At 43.2% G+C, this 20,484-nt stretch overlaps 1 protein-coding gene across 1 annotated transcript in view; it reads right to left on the bottom strand.

Annotated features, from left to right (window-relative positions):
- DCAF10 (DDB1 and CUL4 associated factor 10) overlaps positions 1-20,238 on the bottom strand; it is a 28,727-nt gene extending 8,489 nt beyond the window's left edge. The window contains exons 1-6 of the mRNA XM_067553347.1: positions 19,779-20,238; positions 14,260-14,373; positions 6,381-6,578; positions 5,674-5,876; positions 4,051-4,161; positions 1,076-1,221 (exon numbers count right to left, since the gene is read on the bottom strand). Coding sequence (XP_067409448.1) covers positions 1,076-1,221; positions 4,051-4,161; positions 5,674-5,876; positions 6,381-6,578; positions 14,260-14,373; positions 19,779-20,137 — 1,131 coding nt within the window. The 5' untranslated portion in view covers positions 20,138-20,238. The remainder of the gene's footprint in view (positions 1-1,075; positions 1,222-4,050; positions 4,162-5,673; positions 5,877-6,380; positions 6,579-14,259; positions 14,374-19,778) is intronic.
- Positions 20,239-20,484: the final 246 nt, after the last annotated feature.

The raw sequence follows: 20,484 nt of genomic DNA, 5'->3' as shown, positions 1-20,484 counted from the left end.
TCCTTAGAGCAATGTGCACACAAGCCTCTCTTTCATAAGCAGATTCTTGATAACCTCCAACAGGCACTCAGATTTGCTGCTGTCAAGCATTTAGGACAGTCAGCAAGTTTTCTGCTGGTAAGCAATCACAGACTGCTGGCTTAGCCAAGTACTGTGCATACAAATAGTGTGTATGCAAACACTCTGTGCTATTATGAACACTCCTTAAGGCTTTAATGTCCGCACAATTATTCAGAACCGTGGTGCAATCTGATCCTTCTAAGAATTTTTAAACAAGCTTCTCCATTTGCAGGCGTGGTTTTCTCCACCAAAAGCCTGGAGGCAAAACTGCATTTAAAAAACACGTGGTCATCCTGGTCTTTGGTGTCAAGTTTCAGGTGGTATACGAGGTAGCACATAGGTAATGTCTGTCAGTAATTAAACTTGCTATCACATGCTTCTTCCCTGCAAAATATCAGGAATGGAAGAGAAGAGGTGGTAGCTATGATCTAACTTCAGGTTGTCCGCTGAAGCCCATTGGAGCACTCAGGCTCAGCTTTCGTGTATCTATTGCAAATCTTGGTAGCCTAGCCCGAAGTCCCTGTTCCTGTGAGAAACTGCAGTCTTTCTTCCAGATTGTCAGAGTCAAAAAAACTCAGACCAAACTCCTCTTCCTTGATTGTGTCCTTACTGGACACATTCAGAGTGAAATGCAGGCTGCCTATCCAATCACTGCTCTCGCATGCCATGCGACAAATGGAATGGCACAAACATTCAAACTGCAAATCTGGAGACAGGTATGCTATGGTGGTCAGGAAAATCAGGTGATTCCCCACATTACTATTAGCTTCATATCATTCCTAAAGATACCAATACAAAAGGTTAGGAAAATGGCATAAGTTGGATACCAACTAGTCACCTCACTCATAATTCAGTCCAAAACAGTGCATTGTAACTGAAAAGTTAACGCTTTATCAGTCAGGGAGATGCAAAATCCACATTTCCCTGCAATTAAGGCATTTGATATGCAGTTCTAAGATGTGACCTTTCTTGTTCTAAGTACTACAGTTTTAAGTATGTGTCATGTTTTCTTTACCTCCTGGTCATCTGTGTTACTTGAGCACCGAAGAAGCGTAGCCCATCCTTTGGGATGGAGCTGCAGTGACGTAATGCAGTTACCACGGTCCCTTTCTCCAGGAACTTCTGGTGTTAAAACCTCAAGACTATTTCGTGGAGACCCACCTAAGAGGAAGATATCAACCATAAGTCTCACAGCCTCACTACATAACAATTCCTTTCTCTTTTCACTGTTGGCCAAACTCTACATTGCAAAACACAACCAAATGAAAAATAAATATTTGAAACTTACATCACATTGTAAGAGATTAAGTGCTTTAACATAAAACCTAGCCACACTAAAGTATTTATACCAGTTCCACAGGTAAGTAAATTGAGGGAGAGATTATGTAACTTGCTGAAGGCTACAATTAGTCAGTAGCAGAGCAGCAAGAGAACTCCAGAGTCCTGATTCCATGTCATATGCTCTGACCATTTATCTTTCAAGAAGTCTGTGTGAACCCATCTCAGATGACATTAATAGATGGGATTCCACAAGAGTCATCCTAGGCCCGGTACTATTCACCATTTTCATTAATGACTTGGATAATGGAGTGGAGACTAAGCGTATAAAATTGTTGGGCGGGGTTGCAAGCACTTTGGAGGACAGGATTAGAATTCAAAATGACCTTGACAAATTCAAGAATTAGTCTGAAATCAAAAAGATGAAATTCAATGAAGAAAAATCCAAAATTCTACATTTAGGAACTAAAAATCAATGCATGAATACAAAATGGGGAATAACTGGCTAGATAGCAGTACAGCTGAAAGGGATAAAGGGGTTATAGTGGATCACAAAGCAAATATGAATCAACAATTGATACAGTTGTGAAAAAGGCTATCATTCTGGGAGGCAATAGCAGCAGTGTTGTAAGACACAGGAGGTAATTGTCTCGCTCTACTCTGCACTGGGGAGGCCTCAGCTGGAGCAAAATGTCCAATTCTGGGCGCCGCACTTTAGGAAAAATATGGACAAACTGGAGAGAGTTCAGAGGAGAGCAACAAAAAATGATAAAAGGTTTAGAAAACCTGACCAATGAGGAAAGGTTAAAACCTGGGCATGTTTAGTCTTGAGTCAAGATGACTGATTGGAGGGGGTAAGCGGGGGTGTCCGTCATCTTCAAATATGTTAAGGGCTGTTACACAGAGGATTATGACCAGTTGTTCTCCATGTCCACTGAAGATAGAACAAGAAGTAACAGGCTTAATCTGTTGCAAAGATGATTTAGGTTAGATATTAGGAGAAACTTTCTAGTTAAGCTCTGGAATTGGCTTCCAAGGGAGGGTGTGGAACCCCCATCATGGGAGGTTTTCAGAACAGATTGGACAAACACGTGTCAAGGATGGTCTAGATATATTTGGTTCTGCCTCAGTGTGGTGGGGCTGGACTAGTTGGCCTCGAGGCCCCTCCAGCCCTACATTTCCATGATATACACGGATTAAGTGACTTGCCCAAGGTCACACAAAGTCTCTGGCAGAGCAGTGTCTCTCCTGAGTCCCAGACCAGTGTGTGAAGCATGAAACCACTCTGTCTCTCCCACTTTAATAGGTTTGTAGAGGTCTACAATGCCCTATAACAGGAATTTCATGGTCAATTCTATTGATGCCCAAGGATGAATAGAATCAGTCTCACTCTCCACTGGATTGGCTCAGCATAACTAATAGAAGCAGTAAATGTTATTTTCCGTCACTGAAGCAAACAGAAGAAATTGAACACACAAGCAGCAGGGAGTAGTTCTAGAGTAAGACAGTGCTGTTTTTACACACTTTTCCAAGTGTAAACTCTTTGAAAACTGTTCCATTTACTAAAATAAGCTGTATTTCTTCCTCTAGCAATGGTGGCATAAATGCCTAAACTACTCAAATGAATAAACAGCATTGAGAAACATTACACAATAAAAAATAATTGTGACCTCACGAGGTCATCTAGTCCCATCCCCTGTGTTGAAGCAAACCATCTCTGACAGATGTTTGTCTAACCTGTTCTTTAAAACCCCTAAAGACTGGGATGTCACAACCTCCCTTGATACCCTATTCCAGTCCTTACATATCCTTAGAATTAGGAAGTTTTCTTTAACATCTACCCTAAAGCTTCTTGCTGCAGACCAAGTCGATTATTTCTTGTCTTTCCTTTGGCAGACATGGAGAACAACTGATTTTTATAACAACCTTTTACATACAGAAGAACACCAGAGTTATGAACTGATCAGTCAACCACACACCTCATTTGGAGCTGGAAGTATGTAATCAGGCAGCAGCATAGACAAAAAACATGCAAATATAGGACTGTGTTAAGGGAAAATTTAAAAGATTTGACAAGGCAAGGAAACTGTTTCTGTGCTTGTTTCATTTAAATTAATATGGTTAAAAGCAGCATTTTTCTTTTGCATAGTGAAGTTTCAAAGCTGTATTAAGTCAATGTTCAGTTGTAAACCTTTGAAAGAACCATAATGGTTTGTCCGGAGTTATGAACATTTCAGATTTACCAACAACCTCCACTCCCGAGGTGTTCGTAACTCTGAGATTCTACTGTATTGAAAACCTTTGTTTCTCCCCTTCAGCCTTTTCTTGTCTAGGCTAAAACATGCTAATTTTTTCAATCTTTCCTCAGGTCATGTTTTCTAAACTTCCTATTTTTGCCTCTCCCCTCCAGACTCTCTTCAATTTGTCCACATCTTCCGCATTAATGTAAAATGCAAAACGAGTGTCTTGTTTCTCTTTTGAAATCTGAAAGCAACGAAATCGGAACTCCAGACATCACCATTCTAGACTGTGGGGATAGTTGTGCTGATTTTATGTAAAGCTTAATAAGATTTTCAGAATAGCCTAAGCAATAAGAGGTAGGGAAGTATATAAAACTTAAAAAATTACACACCATTTATTCACATCTACATTTTGGCTATTCATTGGACCCACTTATGAGAATCTACGTGTTTTATTCTGGTCTTAACATACCTTCTCGTTGGGAGGGTCGCAACATGTGTTTCTCAGACAACAGACCAGAATCGTTCTGGTGACAGGGTGAACCCATGCCTCTAGGACCAGATGAACTGGTAGCTGTCATGTCTGAAACCAGAATAACAGCCATGTAAATCTGACAGATGGGATACGCTCTTTTGTTTTGCAGGTCTCTCATTTTAATCTCCTGTGAATGTGAACCAGCAAAGCCCTAATCAAACATGACACTAACGAAGACAGTGCTTTCCCAAGAAGTGCCTTAAACCACAATCAGCAACTGAACCCCAAACCACTACTTCTACCCCCAAAATGAGCTGGTGTTAAGTTAAAAAGACAACGCCCTTACGATTTGCACTCTTTTCAATTTCAAGTGTAGCTCTGCTCTAAAACATGACCCTAGAAGTACCATTATGACTCCATGTTTGCGCCTGTTACAAGTAAACTAACTGCCAGTACTACAACTCAACCTGGGATTTAAGAGTCAGGGGTTCGGTTCTCTCCTACTTATGCTTCTTTACTAATGGACGCTGAAAGATAAATCCCTCCCTCATTCACACCTGTGCAACTCCATTTGGACTGAGGCTGCAGGGGTGTAACTCTGGTCAGGGTCTGACCTGCAGCATCTTTGCCACTGGTGTTAAGGAGTCAAACAACAGAATTCAACTTGGATTTCAGAGTGAGTCTGTATGAACGGCAGATGGCAATTAGAAACAATCTGCTCCATTCACTAGTTACTAGAGCAAATTTTCTAGGAAGTAACATGAAGCTCCATGCTGCCATTTTTAAAGTCACTTTTCAGAGCAGAACTGCATGTTTAGTAGGTTGCCTGGTCTTCCTGACTGAGCAGTGTACCGTAACTCTGCTAAGATAAAAGTGACTGACACCAAACCGGAAAGGAGGAGCACAGAGTATATTTTTAATTTTGAGGACTATTTTGTTAAGTTCTTGCAATGGGGCAAAATGAAACACAAACCACAGAATTTCCTACTGCTGAGCTCTCTATATCCCGCTATTAAGCATCCCACAGCACCCATAATGTTACAGACCAATAGGAAATAGTCTCCCACATTATTTATTTCACAGTTTGAGCCCTCTCTGGTGGTACCCCATTTAGGCTTATCGACACTTAAAGCACTGCAGCGGCACTGCTGTAGTGCTTCAGTGTAGACATTACTCATGCCAATGGGAGGGATTCCCCCATCGGTATAGGTAATCCACCTCCCAGAGAGGCGGTACCTATGTCCATGGAAGAATGTTGTTGTTTGGACTCATCAAATGCTGTCTGCACTGGGACTTAGCTCAGTGTAACTACAACGCTCAGGGATGTGGATTTTTCACATCCTTGAGCAACATAGTTAAATTGACCTAATTTTCTAGTGTAGACCAGGCCTTAGAGCCTGGATATCAAAAGTTGCCCGAGATGTTTAATATCACTCAGTACCGGGGCACCTGTCATGTACCAATAGTACAGACCAGAGTCACTCCTGAACAAGGTAAAATAGCTATCATAGTGCTGCTTGCCCTCTAGACTCTTCTTAGCTGCTCTGCCAAGGGAATAGTATATAAATACCTTTATCAAATGGATCACGATGTATAGATTTTTTACCAACCAGAAATCACCTGAACTTGATGTAGTTCTTCTGGCTCTTAATATTGGATAGCTGCCAACCTCTAAAGACTTGGTTAAATCAAGGTCATGCAAAATCAGAAGATACCCAGAGGAGGTGGAGATCAACATTTTTGAACAGTCTGGTGTCAGTCTCATCCTCATGAGAAAACGCGTGTGAAAAAACTTCTTGTGAGGACATCCTTCTTCAGTACACCTGGACAGTGAAATGTGAGAGAGACGATTAGAGCCAACATTGGCAAAATCAGGAGCCTAAAATCCAACTCTAAAATCCATAGTTCTATTAATCAGCACATGAGCTGATTTTCAAAGAGCGCTGAGCACTCTACCTGTCCCATTGACTCATTCACTATTTGTACAGTCTCTTGTGGCTCTCATTTAAACAGGACTTTAAATGAGGGGTGGGAATCCCCAACTGGCATGCTTGTACTTCCAGAGTGATTCAACACATTTTCAGTTTTGAAAAATTACTTTTTGGCGTTTCAATCTCACCTCCTTTTAGTTGCTAGATTGTCATCACAATAAGGCAGTCCTAATTCTTGATAGTCACAATAGGTTGATGAGTGATTAGTGGCAGCATTTAAGAATTTATTAAGTTTCCATTCAGAGCAGTAGGGTTTCATTCAAGATGGATCTATTTAAAAGGGTCCCTATCACCGTTCATACATGTAATGGCCTTACATCACCAATATTCACATACCTGTTGGTGTCCCAAATGATCACATTGCCATCAAATCCTGATGTTACTAGTAGTCTGGTATTGGTGTCATACTCAATATTCTTCACCCAGCTGGTGTGACCGTGTAAAGTGCACACTTTTGTGTTTAGCTTTCTCAGATCCCAAAGTGCTATCGTCGTGTCATCAGAGCAGGTTGCAAACAGTCGATTATCCAGAAACCTGTGTAGTTGAGAGAGTTTAATACTGTAAAGCAAACACAGTCTTGTCTGCACTGTGTGTGTGAGATGTTTCAGACTTAGTTATTCCTGAACTGGGAATTACGATTTATAAAAATAAAGCTACACACAAAAAACCGATGCTTTACAGAGCAGAGAGTTTAGTGATGCAAATCTTATATTTTTGCCCCAAAAACAATAGTAAGAATCAGTTTCATATCCCATCTCATCTCAAGGAACAAACTAAAGAGAGCAGCCAACAAGATCTATGGAAGTAGAGCAGGGGAAGACAATATTTTTTCATCGCATGGACCACATCTTAAAGAATGTCTCAGGGATGTCCCATTGGTGGTTTTCATAGATTATCAGACCAAAAGGGACCATTGTGATCACCTAGTCAGACCTCCTGTACATGCCATAGGCCTTTTCTGAATTAATTCCTGTTTGAATTAGCCCCATCTTTTAGAAAAGCATCCAAACTTGATTTTAGAGATTTCCAGTAATGGAGAACCCACCACAACATTTGATGTAGATACATATAGACTTATCAAGTTACCCCTTAACCTTCTCTTTGTTTTAGCTACATAGATTGAGCTCTTTCAGTCTATCACTACAAGATGTTTTCCATCCCTTTAATCATTCTTGTGGATCTTCTCTGAACCCTGTCCAATTTATTAACATCCTTCTTCAACTGTGGACACCAGATCTGGACATAACATTTGAGTAATAGTCACACTAGTGCCAAGTACAGATGTATTGTAACCCCTACTCTTACTTGAGAGTCCTCTGTTTATACATCCATTAGCAATTTTGGCCATAGCATGGCACTAAGAACACATGTACAGCTGATCATCTTCCATGCGTTCTCCCTCCCCACAAGTCCCTCCATGTCCCACTACCTGCTACTACATCTTTAATAGATTGTAGCATAACGGCTGGCATTTCATTAAACATGTGGAGTGAAGCAGCTGCAAGCCAAACTGCCATGGAAGATGTGCAGCAAGTGTTTACTGGATTTATAAGGCTTTGCACTAAAATAGAAAAGGGACCAAAATGAGTCTCAGGTAACACTGGTGACACTGATTCCCCCCAAATACCTTTTGGGCAGTGGAATAAAATAAATTTCTTAACTAATGGAGGAAACAAGCACATACTATTAAAATAGTCATTTATTTCTTTACAGATATATATTACATGTGTTTAGTAGGCACTGGCTCGATGTCCAGTTGGCAGCTGGTATCAAGCGGAATGTCCCAGGGATCAGTTGTGGGGCTGGTTTTGTTCAACATCTTCATTAATGATCTGGAGGATGAGGTGGATTGTACCCTCAGCAAGTTTGCGGATGACACTAAGCTGGGAGGAGTGGTAGATATGCTGGAGGGTAGGGATAGGATACAGAGTGACCTAGACAAATTGGAGGAATGGGCCAAAAGAAATCTGATGAGGTTCAACAAGGACAAGTGCAGAGTACTGCTCTTAGGACGGAAGAATCCCATGCAGTGCTACAGACTGGGACCAACTGGCTAAGCAGCAGTTCTGCAGAAAAGGACCTGGGGGTTACAGTGGACAAGAAGCTGGATATGAGTCAGCAGTGTGCTAACAACAAGAAGGCTATTGGCATGTTGGGCTGCATTAGTAGGAGCATTGCCAGCAGATTGAGGTAAGTGATCATTCCCCTCTATTCGGCATTGGTGGAGCCACATTTGGAGTACTGTGTCCAGTTTTGGGCCTCCCACTACAGAAAGGATGTGGACAAATTGGAGAGTCTCCAATGGAGGGCAACGAAAATTATTAGGGTGCTGGAGCACATGACTTATGAGGAGGGGCTGAGAGAACTGGGCTTGTTTAATCTGCAAAAAGAAGAATGAGGGGGCATTTGATAGCAGCCTTCAACTACCTGATGGGGGATTCCAAAGAGGATGGAGCTAGGCTGTTCTCAGTGGTAGTAGATGACAGAACTAGGAGCAACGGTCTCAAGTTGAAGGGGGGAAGGTCTAGCTTGGACATTAAGAAAAACTTTTTCCCTAGGAGGTTGGTGAAGCACTGGAATGGGTTAGCTAGGGAGGTGGTGGAATCTCCCTCCTCAGAGGTTTTTAAGGCCCGGCTTGACAGGCCTGGCTGAGACGGGGTTGGTTCTGCTTTGAGCAGAGGGTTGGACTAGATGGCCTCCGGAGGTCCCTCCCAACCCTCATCTTCTAGGAGTCTACGTACTATAGTGACTGTGGCAACTAAAGCAATTTCTCATATGGAAGATACTAGGAAAGGACTGGATGCATTTTTAACAGCCTTTTAGTACAGTTTAGCAGGTAGAAGCGAGAAATTAGCATCACGTGACCAGCCTGCCTTCAGACCGCCTCTGGTAAGAGACTCCCATGGACTGCCATTTGGGAACCTCTTTATTAGAGAGAGATGCTCAAGGCTGTCAGACAAATCAAAATGAAGGCTGGAATTTTAAATTCAGAATCGCTCCACTCTGCCTGCTCCATTCTTGGCAGCAGACAGAGTGCTGAAAGATATAGGAATCCCAGTTTCCACACTTTAGATAGCACAAGATTCTAGTACGTTTCACTGAATTGAGATGACACTGTACTGTTCTTTATGCTTTTTGCTCCTCCCTCCTTACCACTTCCTTTGACTCTTTCTCCCATGCTGTCCCTTCCATCCCTGCTGGACAAAATCACTATCTTCTCTTCATTCAAATCCCTCCTTTAAAAAAAGGAAAACAAAACATTTTCTGTGAAGCTTACCCATATTAACCCACTTACTTTAAGAGGCATTCACTAAGCTGGATTAGCCAGTGCATTTAATGCGTGAAATGTTTTCTGGCTAAGTCACAAACTCCTTGGGACAAGGATCTTCTTTGGAGTTTTATACAGCACACCACTGTCACTTAAATATCCAAGTGAATTAGTAAGGTAGGGAAGCACAGGGAAACTTCACTGATTTTGACCCAAGCACAGGAAGACCTCACTTGATCAGGACCTATTACTATAACTGACAAAGCAGATTGTTTCAAAGTTCTGGTGACTGAAGAAAGTTAAAAGTAGTCAAATTTTCAAAAGTGCTGGCACACAACTAGCTAAATCAGGTCTGGACCATGTTTGCACGCCGGCACCCAGGAATTGCATTATTATTTTGAGTACGAGAATTTCTGAATATCTGGCCCAAATCTGGCAGAGAAGTGTATAAAGGTGCCTTTCAACAATACAGAAGAATTAGTCCATCAAATAACTGACTAGGAGATAGTGAAACATGCCTTGTTACCCTCCTAGCTTAGCATTTGCCTTTTTACTGCGACTCTTGAAAATGTTTAACAAGACTAAAGATGTTTCAGCTTTGTTTCTTTTTCCTTGTCCAGAGTGTTTGTAACATCCCCAGAATCTTGACAATGTTTCAGTCCCTACTAGTTCTGTCCATAGTTTCTTTCACTGCCTATTCCAGGGACCAGCATGAAGACGGTGAAACTCTGGGAATATTGTTCACTGTGGCTACAAGAGCCAGCAGAGGGAGCTCTGTAACGATTGAACACAGATCTAAAAAACCAGTAATGGGGTGACACAGACCTGTGCAATTTGCTCCACAGTCCAAGAAACATTTGGGAATTTGCCATCATAGGATGTCAGGTCTATCTTCCTCCCATCACTGACTTCTACTGCCAGACCTCTGGTCTTTCTCTCTATTTTCCTCCAACCTCTCTCTACTTGGTCCTACAATTTCATCCACTCTTATTTCCATCTACAAAAAGAAATTCAAAATCTTAAATAATTCCATACCTAAAAGTCTACACTAAAACACTGAGTTGGATAGGGAAGCACTCAAAAGCCAGGGAATGCCTGCACAACTGGAACTCCACCCCTTTGTGCATACGGATTATGATACCATCTTTAATGACAACCAGACACTTGTCCCGCACAGGACCCTGCCTCACTCAGTGCATAGGCTGGATTGAACAGTAAACATGGCAGTTCAATATTTAGTTATTCTTAGGGTGGAATAATATAAAGTCAAGGTGATTTAAACCACTGGATTATTTCTAAAAAGTCATTGATTTAAATCAGGTTGAGGCTTTGTAAAACTAATTTTAAAATCTGTGCTCCTGCAATTTTAGATTGAAATTTAAAATGAACTAAATCAGTGCAGTTTTTCTAAATGCCACTACTGGTACAGAATCACTGGAATTTTACAAAACTGCAAAAAAAAAACTAGCAAAAACCACAGAATATTGAAAATGAAGGTCTGGATCCTGCAAACGCTTAAAATAACTTTACCCACAGGATTTGTACCAATGGCTTCAGTAGGACTATCAATGTACTTAAAGTTAAGCATGTGCATAAATGCCAGCAGCATGAGGGATAGAATTATTACAAGCATTAGTGTCAAAATCTGTCACTTGAAAACAAAATTGGTCCATGTTAACAGTGAAAAAGTTATTTAGACTTCTGACCCATTTAACAAAGTTAATAACTAATACAAAGGCCAATTTCCAAAAGCAGGAGTCTAGGCTCCTAAACCCATATTTAGGCACCTAAAAATGCAATTTAAAAAAAACAAACCCTAAATCCCATTGACTTCAGACTGCAAACTCTGATGAAGGAGTATAACCTGGTCAAATCATTTCAGCTCTTTTGACTTGTGGAAGTTCAATATATGGGAAGGTGACGTTGGATGTGAATATAGCATAGGCTATTTGCTTATCAATTTAGTGTCTGACTTTGTGTTGGCATATGTCAGTGAGACCCCAGATTTTTCTTTTCCCAGCACAGACAAGCATTTTAAGTGCAAAAATTCTTAGAAGAAAAAAAGTCTATGTAAAATCTGAAACTGTTCTATGCTGACTGTTCAACATCATTCACAGTTAATCTAGCAGGACAAGAGTTAGTGGTTAGAAGCTGAAGCTAGAAAAATTCAAACTGGAAATAAGATGTGATTTTTTTTAAACAAAACAGTAAGAGTAATTAATCAGTGGGACACCTTACGAAGGGAAATGGAAGATTCTCCATCACTCGAAGTCTTTAAATCAAGCTTCTTTCTAAAAATATGCACTCTGTTTCAACCACAAGTTTGTTGGTCCAACTAGATGATCACATTGATCCCTTCTGGCATTAAAATCTATGAGCTTGCTTTGCTTCAGCACAGAGGAAAATGGCAAGACTGTTTGTGCAGACAAAAGTGTTGTAAGGGAAGTGCCTGAAATGATTAAACAGATCCAAAGTAAATAGAAAGACACAGTGCAGCAGAGATCAGCTTTAGGGGGAGAGAAAGCTCCACAGGTTGCAGCAATCCTACATGCTGCTCTTCTTTACGGAACCAGGACAAAGCAAGAACCACAAGCCACTGAAAAAGAATGGTGATAAAACACCCCCTACATGCTGTATTTTTCAAAGTTGAAACCAGTTCTACATTGCTCAGTAACTATGTAAAAATGGCACCTTTTCACTCAAAGAGAAGGTGACAATCTATTGGAAAGAACCTTGGCTAGCCCTACCGAGCCAACATTGCTATGGTGAGGGAGCTTAATTCAAACCTTCCTTGTAGATCAACTAAATTCCAGTCAGTTATATTTGCACATTAAAAAAAATTACTTCTCTAGCATTATCATCCATAGATCTCTTAGGTAACTGGGTCGTACAGGGGTCACTGAGGCCATGCTTTGAAGACAATGGAGTTTGTGTCACCAAAGGCAACACTTGGTCTGGTTTATTGCTGGCGATGATGCGTGAAGAAGAAAGAATTCAGTTTGACTGAGCTCACACTGCATTTGTAGGGCTGGCAGGGCAAATTACCCCAGGTTTAGTTGTAAACTGAGCACATTTGAAAAGAAAATCATTGTGATATAGAACACAGAACCTCATTAGGTCACCTCTACCCCATCACTTTTCAGAGTAGAATACTTTTAAGAATCCAAGGTTTGGAAATTTACAACACAAAGGGGACAGGGTATCAGAATGACATTTATAGAGGGTGGGATCTCTAAAATCAAAAGTGGACTTGACAGTACACCAAACACCTATAAACCACAGGCAGATAAAAGACAAGAGTGAAGGGCTGTAGCAGGAAGGTCCAGTGTCAATGCCATGTGGACAAGCTCAATCCTTGCCCTTTCCCTGCCATACATCATGCTGGCCCACCTTTCACAGCTGCTTCTGGGTGGGAGATGTCCTATTCCTACTCTAGGAAGGATGGAAGAAGGTTCATTCTTACAGTATAAACAGACAAAAGGCTGAAGGGGAAACAGGCACAAAGAGGTGAAGTGACTTGCTCAAGATCACACAGTAAAGCAGCGGCAGAGTTGGGTCGAGAATCCAGGTTCTCTTGATTCACAGTGCAGGTCCTTATCCACTATTTGCCTCCAGTATCATTCCTTCCTCTAGCTATACTTGCTCCAACCTCCACATGGGGTCTGGACTAGATGACTTCTCGAAGTCCCTTCCAGCCCTACATTTCTATGATTCTTCACCCTGCAGAGCCATCATGGCTTACTGAGGGGAAGGGTGGGAACCGGGAAGATATCCCTACCCACCCTACACTTCACCTAGCTTGAGCATTCCCTGAGAATACTTCTGCTGTTCCCATCTTTGCCAAGCAGCTGCCTGAAACAGACAATCACTGAATTTCACAGCTCCCCAATGGGTTCCAAAGAACAATCACGGAAGTTGACTAATCTCCATAATGTCACTGAGCTGCAGCTTGGGGAAGCTATGGGCCAAAGAGAAGCACTACTCTTGTCCACAGGCTCCGCGGGAGAGCACTGCATCTATTTACCTCTGGAACATAATCTTCACTTCCATAAAATAAATTTAGGACTTAAACCAACAATTTACATCCCTTGGCTTATAAGGGAAAGTTGCTCACTTCATCCTGGCAAGCAGGAAGTAGGTTTTTTGAGCCCTGGAATTAATACTTTTAGAATTTCGAGTCAAGGAAACCTATGGCATTCGTTGTTTAATTGAATGTCACAACTCTTTTGTTTAACAACCCCTCCATGACGTCACATTTCTCAGCATAGGAAATTGCCAGGCTGGATCAGACCATCTACTCCGATATCCTGTCTCCAACAGTAGCCAGCATCAGCTGCAGTAGGCAAGAGTGTGATAGCCTGCCCCCTGTGAAGGATTTATCCTAATCCCCCAGTAGTTAGAAACTGGTTTCAGCCCTGAAGCAGGAGGTTTCATCTCCCTTCCCAAACTATAACAACTGTGGATATCCTTGTGAACAACATAAGCATCCAATTTCTGACTTGTATGGAGTTATTTGCCTTACATATCTGGCCTCAAATATTTTAACATGACAACTACAATCCCTACTTATGCACAACAATTAAAACAATGTACTTGACACCTATTAGCCAAATTGAAATAACTGACAATCCCTTGAAGACCATGACTGCCCCAAATCACTGCCCTTGAGATTTAAAGGGACGAAGGTGCGTTGAATATATATATGTTTAGTACTGTGTTTACTTAATTGTAACATTGTCCGCCAACTTTTCTCCCCACACACAAGATGGAGTATGATAACTAGTACAGTTGTACCACATTATCTGTTGACAAGGCAAAAAACATAAAATAGCATATGACTGATCTGTGTATCACTACAGCATCAGGAAACACATTAACATCTACAGTTAGGAAAAATGTTGGAGTTCTATTCTTTTAGAGTTTGGTTTTGTTTCCCATGATACTAACCTGATATTATTCACACAGTCCTCATGAGCTTCAGAGAGAGTTTTGATGTGTTTTGAAGATATGGGATCAAAAAGCAGGACCTCAGTCTGTTCACAAGCAACGGTCAGCACTGACCTGAAAAGGGAAAAAAAGATATTTTGCAGTTAGTAAAGAAAAATGAAGGCTGCAAACACTCTGACAAATCAGTGATAACAGCTATAATGGTTACTTATCTTTGTGTTATTGTTAAATGCGCACATTCCACAGATCGATACTGTTCGATAAAAATTGACTTCGTACAGTTACCTTTTCTCAAAGCCTTCCTACTTCATGATTGTACAGAGGAAATTGGTCTACCGCTTACTCACTTACCAAGTCAATTTCTCTACTACCTATTCAGAAAGATTCCCTCCCCTCTACAGCCTTACTGTTGGCATAAATTGATGCACAGCTGGTGTATTCACTGGACAGATCACATGATCTTTTTAATTCAGTGTGTTATATATGCAGGGCGGTTGTTTTATAGCTAGTGAACGAATAGGTTACCTCACTGGATTTGATGACACAATTTTAAGTATATTTTAGTACAGTTTTACACAAAGTGTTCTTTAACGGTACTTTGCCCTATCCATGCAGTGCTTTGTATTCTAACCTAGGGGTTCCTGGGTGGGAAAGTGTGCACTGATTGGTTGAGGATTATTGTCTATAAGATATAGGTTCTATTCCCCACCTCTACCACGGATTTCCTGTGCGACCGTGGGCATTTAACAATCTTCCTCTAGCTACTATTCTTCACTGCAAGGGCCGGGAGCCATTGGCGGCTCCCATCGACCCTAAGTGCGGCTCACTGACTAATAGTTTAAATTCTAATTTATTTTATTTTTAACATTAGAATATGTACCGAGCCTATCAAAGTCTGCCTCCTTTACACGTCACATTGACCACATGGTACGATGTGCGCCAATAAGTACATCTAAGTATATCTGTGGTATAATAACCGTAATATTACCACAGCAACCAACATGTTAATTTAGTAGTTGATGTGGCTCTCACATTGAAGTTTTTTTTGCCAAAGTGGCCCCCGCTTGAAAAACAGTGAAGATCACTGAGCTATACAATAGGAATAAGTGTCTCTCACAAGGGTGTGGTAAAGCTACATTAATTCAGGTTTGAAAAGTGTGTTGAGACCCTTAGATGGAAACCTCTAATATATGTGCAATGGACAGAAGTGGCAAACATGTGAGAGGTTTCTAGAATCTGGGTCGTGTCACTACCCAGCCAGTTGAAATGCATGTGTATGGGTCATTTCAAACTCTCACACATGCAAGTATTCTGTAATCAGCAGGTGATCAATGAATGTAAACAGAAAATTTTGCAATTTAAACTATTTGACATATTTATCAATACTAACCAAACAAGATAATAATTACTTAATTTAGGTAACTGTTTCTGAAAGTCAAACTGATTCTCTCTCAGTCTAGGAGATATAACAGCTCATCCCTTTCTCTCTAATAATTTTGAGTTGGGTAGTTGCTCACTTGGAGCCTGGTCCAAAGCCTGCTGAAGTCAGTGGAAAGAAAACATTCAGGGTACACTATTTAACAGGGCTCCATCAGAAAGCAGAATTCCTTTAAATGGACTAATTTTAAAATGTCAAGCAGAGTGCTATTTAAGGATAATCTGACCATCCACAGAGCTCTGTTAAACCTCTCATTTATTCTGCATGAGAAAGGAAAAGCCCACACTTTTGAACCATTATTTGGCAATGATTCAGAACTTTAAAATACTTAGCTATTTTAGGACACAGCCATTTATTACTAAAACTTTAGGAAAAAATAAAGCTGAGGGGTTACTAAATATTAAAGATTTAAAACACAGGTAGAAGTCAGAGGGATGATTATTTGTAAATCTGTCAGTTATCAATAGCTGTGACCCAGGCGGTCTTCAGGGCCAAAAAGGCGGTTATTACATAGCGGGATAAAATTAATGTGGGTTAGCTATCTCACTATACAATCCTAGTGGAAGCAAGGTGCAAGTAGCTTTTACCACAATCTATGTAGGCAAGATCAACACCCCCCCACCCTGATTCACCTCACTGAGCCCCACCTTGCGATAAAAACTACAGAGCCTTGTCTCCACTAGGATTTTTACAGAGATAGCTAGCACGTGTTTAGTTATCCTGCTGTAAATGCAGTGAAGATATGGCATAAATGTACCTGTTCACTGAAGTTAACAACTGTCAAAAGTTGTTCTCATAATCTGAGAATCTAAGATCATTTTCAGGGCATAAACACGTTCACAGATACTACCAGGAAAGCAAATGGCAGCAACACAATTTACAAAAATCCCAGAGAAGCATATAAGCATAAAACGGCCATAATCTTTTGGGGAAGTTCGGTTCTGCATTAGCCAAGGGTATCCCATTTCATTACCATAAGATATTTATGGTTTTAAAATCAGCTGAGTGTCATTAAGCCAGATGCTGAGCATTACTAAGCTCACTTTGTACCACTAGAGCAACAGAAACTGATGAAGAGCTGCCCTAAATGGGAAAATAAGGATTTCCCCGGCATAAGAGGATTCTTGAGTGGTGTAGAGTGATGCAATGGGGTATTTCAGCCAAGAAGAAAATGTGCTCCATCAATCCTCAACCAGCAGAATAACCCCATCGGGACTGTTCTAGCTAGCATAAATTACAGTAGGCCTGTGCCTGCTAACTTGTGCCAAATGTCGATTCAGCTCCCAAATCAGCCCAGGATCATGGGAGGTGTAAAGGGGCATAGGCCTGGTCTACAATGGATACTTTTGTACTGAGGTAGGTATGCTGGCATCTCTGCAAGTGACTTTTTACACGTGCAGCACGTCTACAATAGGGTTTGCACTGATGTTTCATTGTAACTATGCCAGTGGAAAAGTTCCCATGTAGATAAACTTAGATCTCGTCACACAAAACTGTACTAGTTCAATCCCCCAGAAACGCTTCCTACTATTGTTACTGAGTGGTTGCTGTTGGTTACATATCTTCTACTGGAGTCAATGGAAAAAGCAACAAGACAGTAATCAGAACATGACTGCATAATCCACTGTCATAGGAACTGCTACAGTCATAAGCAAATACTTTACATTGCCGGACACTGGCGATCCACAGCTTTCCAATGGCTCAAGTAATTTGTTTGTAGTCCTGGTGGGCATCCCAAAGACCTTACAACTGACATTGGTCTCCCCCAGCCTAGCACTATCTTACTGGCACAAAACTGAATACAGCAAGTCCCAGACCTTGAACTAGTTCCTGTAACATTAGATAGCCATCGGCTCGAAAATGGCCCAGGTGGTCATTAAAGTGATGGTTCCATTGAAGAGGTCCAAGTTTTCTCCATTAGCTTGTGACCAGCTGTTAGTTTTGCAACAGAATCCTAACTGCTTACATACCATGCCACTCTCTGGGCCAAATGCTCATCTTACTTACTCACTAGTTCCACTAAAGTCAGTGGTACTATTTACATATGTAAGTTATAAGGATTCAGCCTTACAAAACCCTTGGTCCCAATACACTGTGTTTTTGTATATTAAACCTTGGCAGTGTAACTTTTTTAAAAATCCACTCCTGAAAGCATCATACAGATCTATTTCCTTACTGAATTAACCCATCCACAACATGAACACACACCACTTTGTTATTGTGGAGCTCCTCTAAAAAAAAGTTTTGGTGAAACTACCACACTGAACAACAGGGACGTTGCAAGCAAGAAGAGGTCTTTGGCTACTAATCTCGATAGCATCTCTAATTACATCTACTCGATTCTTTACTCTCACACATGTCAATGAGCAGGAGATCTATAAATCCATTCTCTCTTCAGTCAAATAACAAAGCATACACTCTGACACTGGATTTGTACTGGTTAAACTTTCAGAACAGCAAATAAAACCTGGATGGGTATGTCAAATCAGGAAACAATATACAGTTTAAGTTTAACTTTAGCACTCTGCCTAGGAGTAGGAATATAGCTATTGTCATTCAAAGACAGGCCAAAAGTCGATCGAGTCCAGTATCCAGTTAAGTACACCATGGTCTATGACAGATGTCCCCAAACTGGGGGGCTGAGGGAATATGGCAGCATGGCAGGGCCTCGGGCCAGCCCCTATGAGGGGTGAGGAGGGAGCACCACCCAGTCCTGCTCTGCTCCCAGCCACAGCCCCATCCCCTGCCTCAGTTCCCGGCCATGATTCTGCTTTCAAGGCAAGGACATAACATCAAGTTCCTAAATCATTTGTCAGCAACTTTTGCCATCTTACCATCTACTTCTCTTTAAGGTCCAGTATTGAACACTGTTACTAGTCCCTCAAGGACTCCATTACTAAACGTTTTATTTACAGAGAACTGGCTATTTATTCCTACTTTTTGCTACCTGTTATCCTGTGAATGGTGAAACTGGTTATCTTCTGCCATCTTGCAGTTACCAAGTTTAACAGCTTCTCATTAGAGATTTTCTCCAAAGATTTTAAGTTGTATCTACCAGTACCTTTTATCTTCCACTATAGTGTTGCTATATGGGACAGAGAACTAGGAGCTGGAAAACTCAACTTCTGTTCACAACTTTATTGTGTGATCTTGTGCAATTCACTATCTTTCAATTTTCCCACTGGGGGGAAGGGATAGTGATACTTATCAACCTCAGTCAGTTACCTTGAGATCCACAGACTTTAAATTGTAACTGTATTAAGCCTCCAGCTGACTGGAGATACACTTTAACCTTTGAAAAACATATTCTACTCATCTAAGTGCTCTTTAATTAGTGATTTTTGCCCTCTATTCCCTCCCCTCCCACCACCCCCAGGAGGTAATTAATGCCCATCCTGTGATCAGGATAGCTATTTTAGCAGCTGAGTACACCAGTTTTCCCCAGGGTTCAACCCTCTGGCACCTGGTGGCACCCAAGCACCATCCAAAGCCCATCAGTCCCACATGGAGGTGCACAGCCAGGCCCATCAGCACCCCATTCCCCATGTGGTAGACACTCTCCATCCCCATTAGAGCCAAGACCCCTCCGTCCCAGGAACGGAGTCTCTGTGTCTGTTTCCCCCAGGGGACAAATGAGTCTGGGGGGGGTAGAGAGCTCTGCTGTGCCCCTGAGATCTCAGGGGACTCCTCCCCCAGGGAAGGTCAGGGTGGGGGTCTGAGGTGGGTCTCAGCAGGGTCCCCCCCCCCAACACTCCTCACCCGCCTGGGAAGGGGTCTTTCTGCAGAAGGGTTTGTACCCAGACGGGCCATGGTCCCTCACGGATCTAGGGGCTCTCTGGAGAGGAGAGGGGGTCGGGGTCCCTGTCATAGTGAGGGGCCAGGCCAGGGCACGGGGGTGAACGCAGGCCCAGATGGAGATCCGGGATGGGGGGGGGGGGGGGAGAGGCACAGTCTGGGCAGAGGAAAAGGCGCGGGGGGGGGAAGGCGGGGTACAGGCCGTGCGGTGGGTGCCGAGGGGGCCCGCCCCGCGGGGGGGCGCGGGCGGGGGGGGTACCTGGGGCAGGGCGGGGCCGGGCCTTACCCGTCCGGCGAGTACTCCAGGTTGAAGACGGCGCCGTGCGTGCGGGTGCTGAGGTAGACGGAGTCGGCGGGCTGGATGGAGCTGTACAGCCCGGTCATGGCCCGGAAATTGTCGCGGGCCGGGTCGACGAACAGGCCCCGGCCCAGGCAGCGGCCCCGCAGCCAGCCGAACAGGCCCCCGCCCGGCGGCCCCGCGGCCTGAGGGGAGGCGGGCGGCGGCTCGCCCGGCGGCTCCTTGGCGCTGGCTGGCTCCATGGCGGCAGCGGCGGCTGCTCCCCCGGGGGGTGGCGGGGCGGCGGGGGACCGGCAGCGGGGCGGGCCCGAGGGGCCGCCCGCCTGCCCGCGCGCAGAGCTCATCATCCCGCCGCGCCGCGCCGCGCCCGGCCGCCAGCATCACACAGGCGCGCGCGCGCCTCAGCTCGGCTCGGCGGCGGCAGCTGCTGGCTAGGCCCGGCCGGCCCCCCCCCTCCCGAACGCCGCTTCCGGGGCGGGGCCCGCGCCGAGCGGAAACCACCATCGCGCCTGGCTGGCCAGGCCCCGCCCCTTCCTGTCCCGGCCCCCAACCGCCTCCGCACTCTTTCGTGAGTGGCCCCGGCCCGCTGTGAGGAGAACAGGCCCCGCCCCTGCCTTGGCCCCGCCCCTTCCATCCACCCAGCGTCGGTCTCCCGCCCTGAGGGGCTGGTGGCGGGATCAGCCTCGACCCGCCG

This window comes from Emydura macquarii, unplaced genomic scaffold, assembly GCF_026122565.2.
Source record: "Emydura macquarii macquarii isolate MOO-44397 ecotype Brisbane River unplaced genomic scaffold, CSIRO-AGI_Emac_v2 contig_1451, whole genome shotgun sequence".
Classification (NCBI taxonomy): Eukaryota; Metazoa; Chordata; order Testudines; family Chelidae; genus Emydura; species Emydura macquarii.
This window is presented reverse-complemented; position numbering and strand designations above follow the sequence as displayed.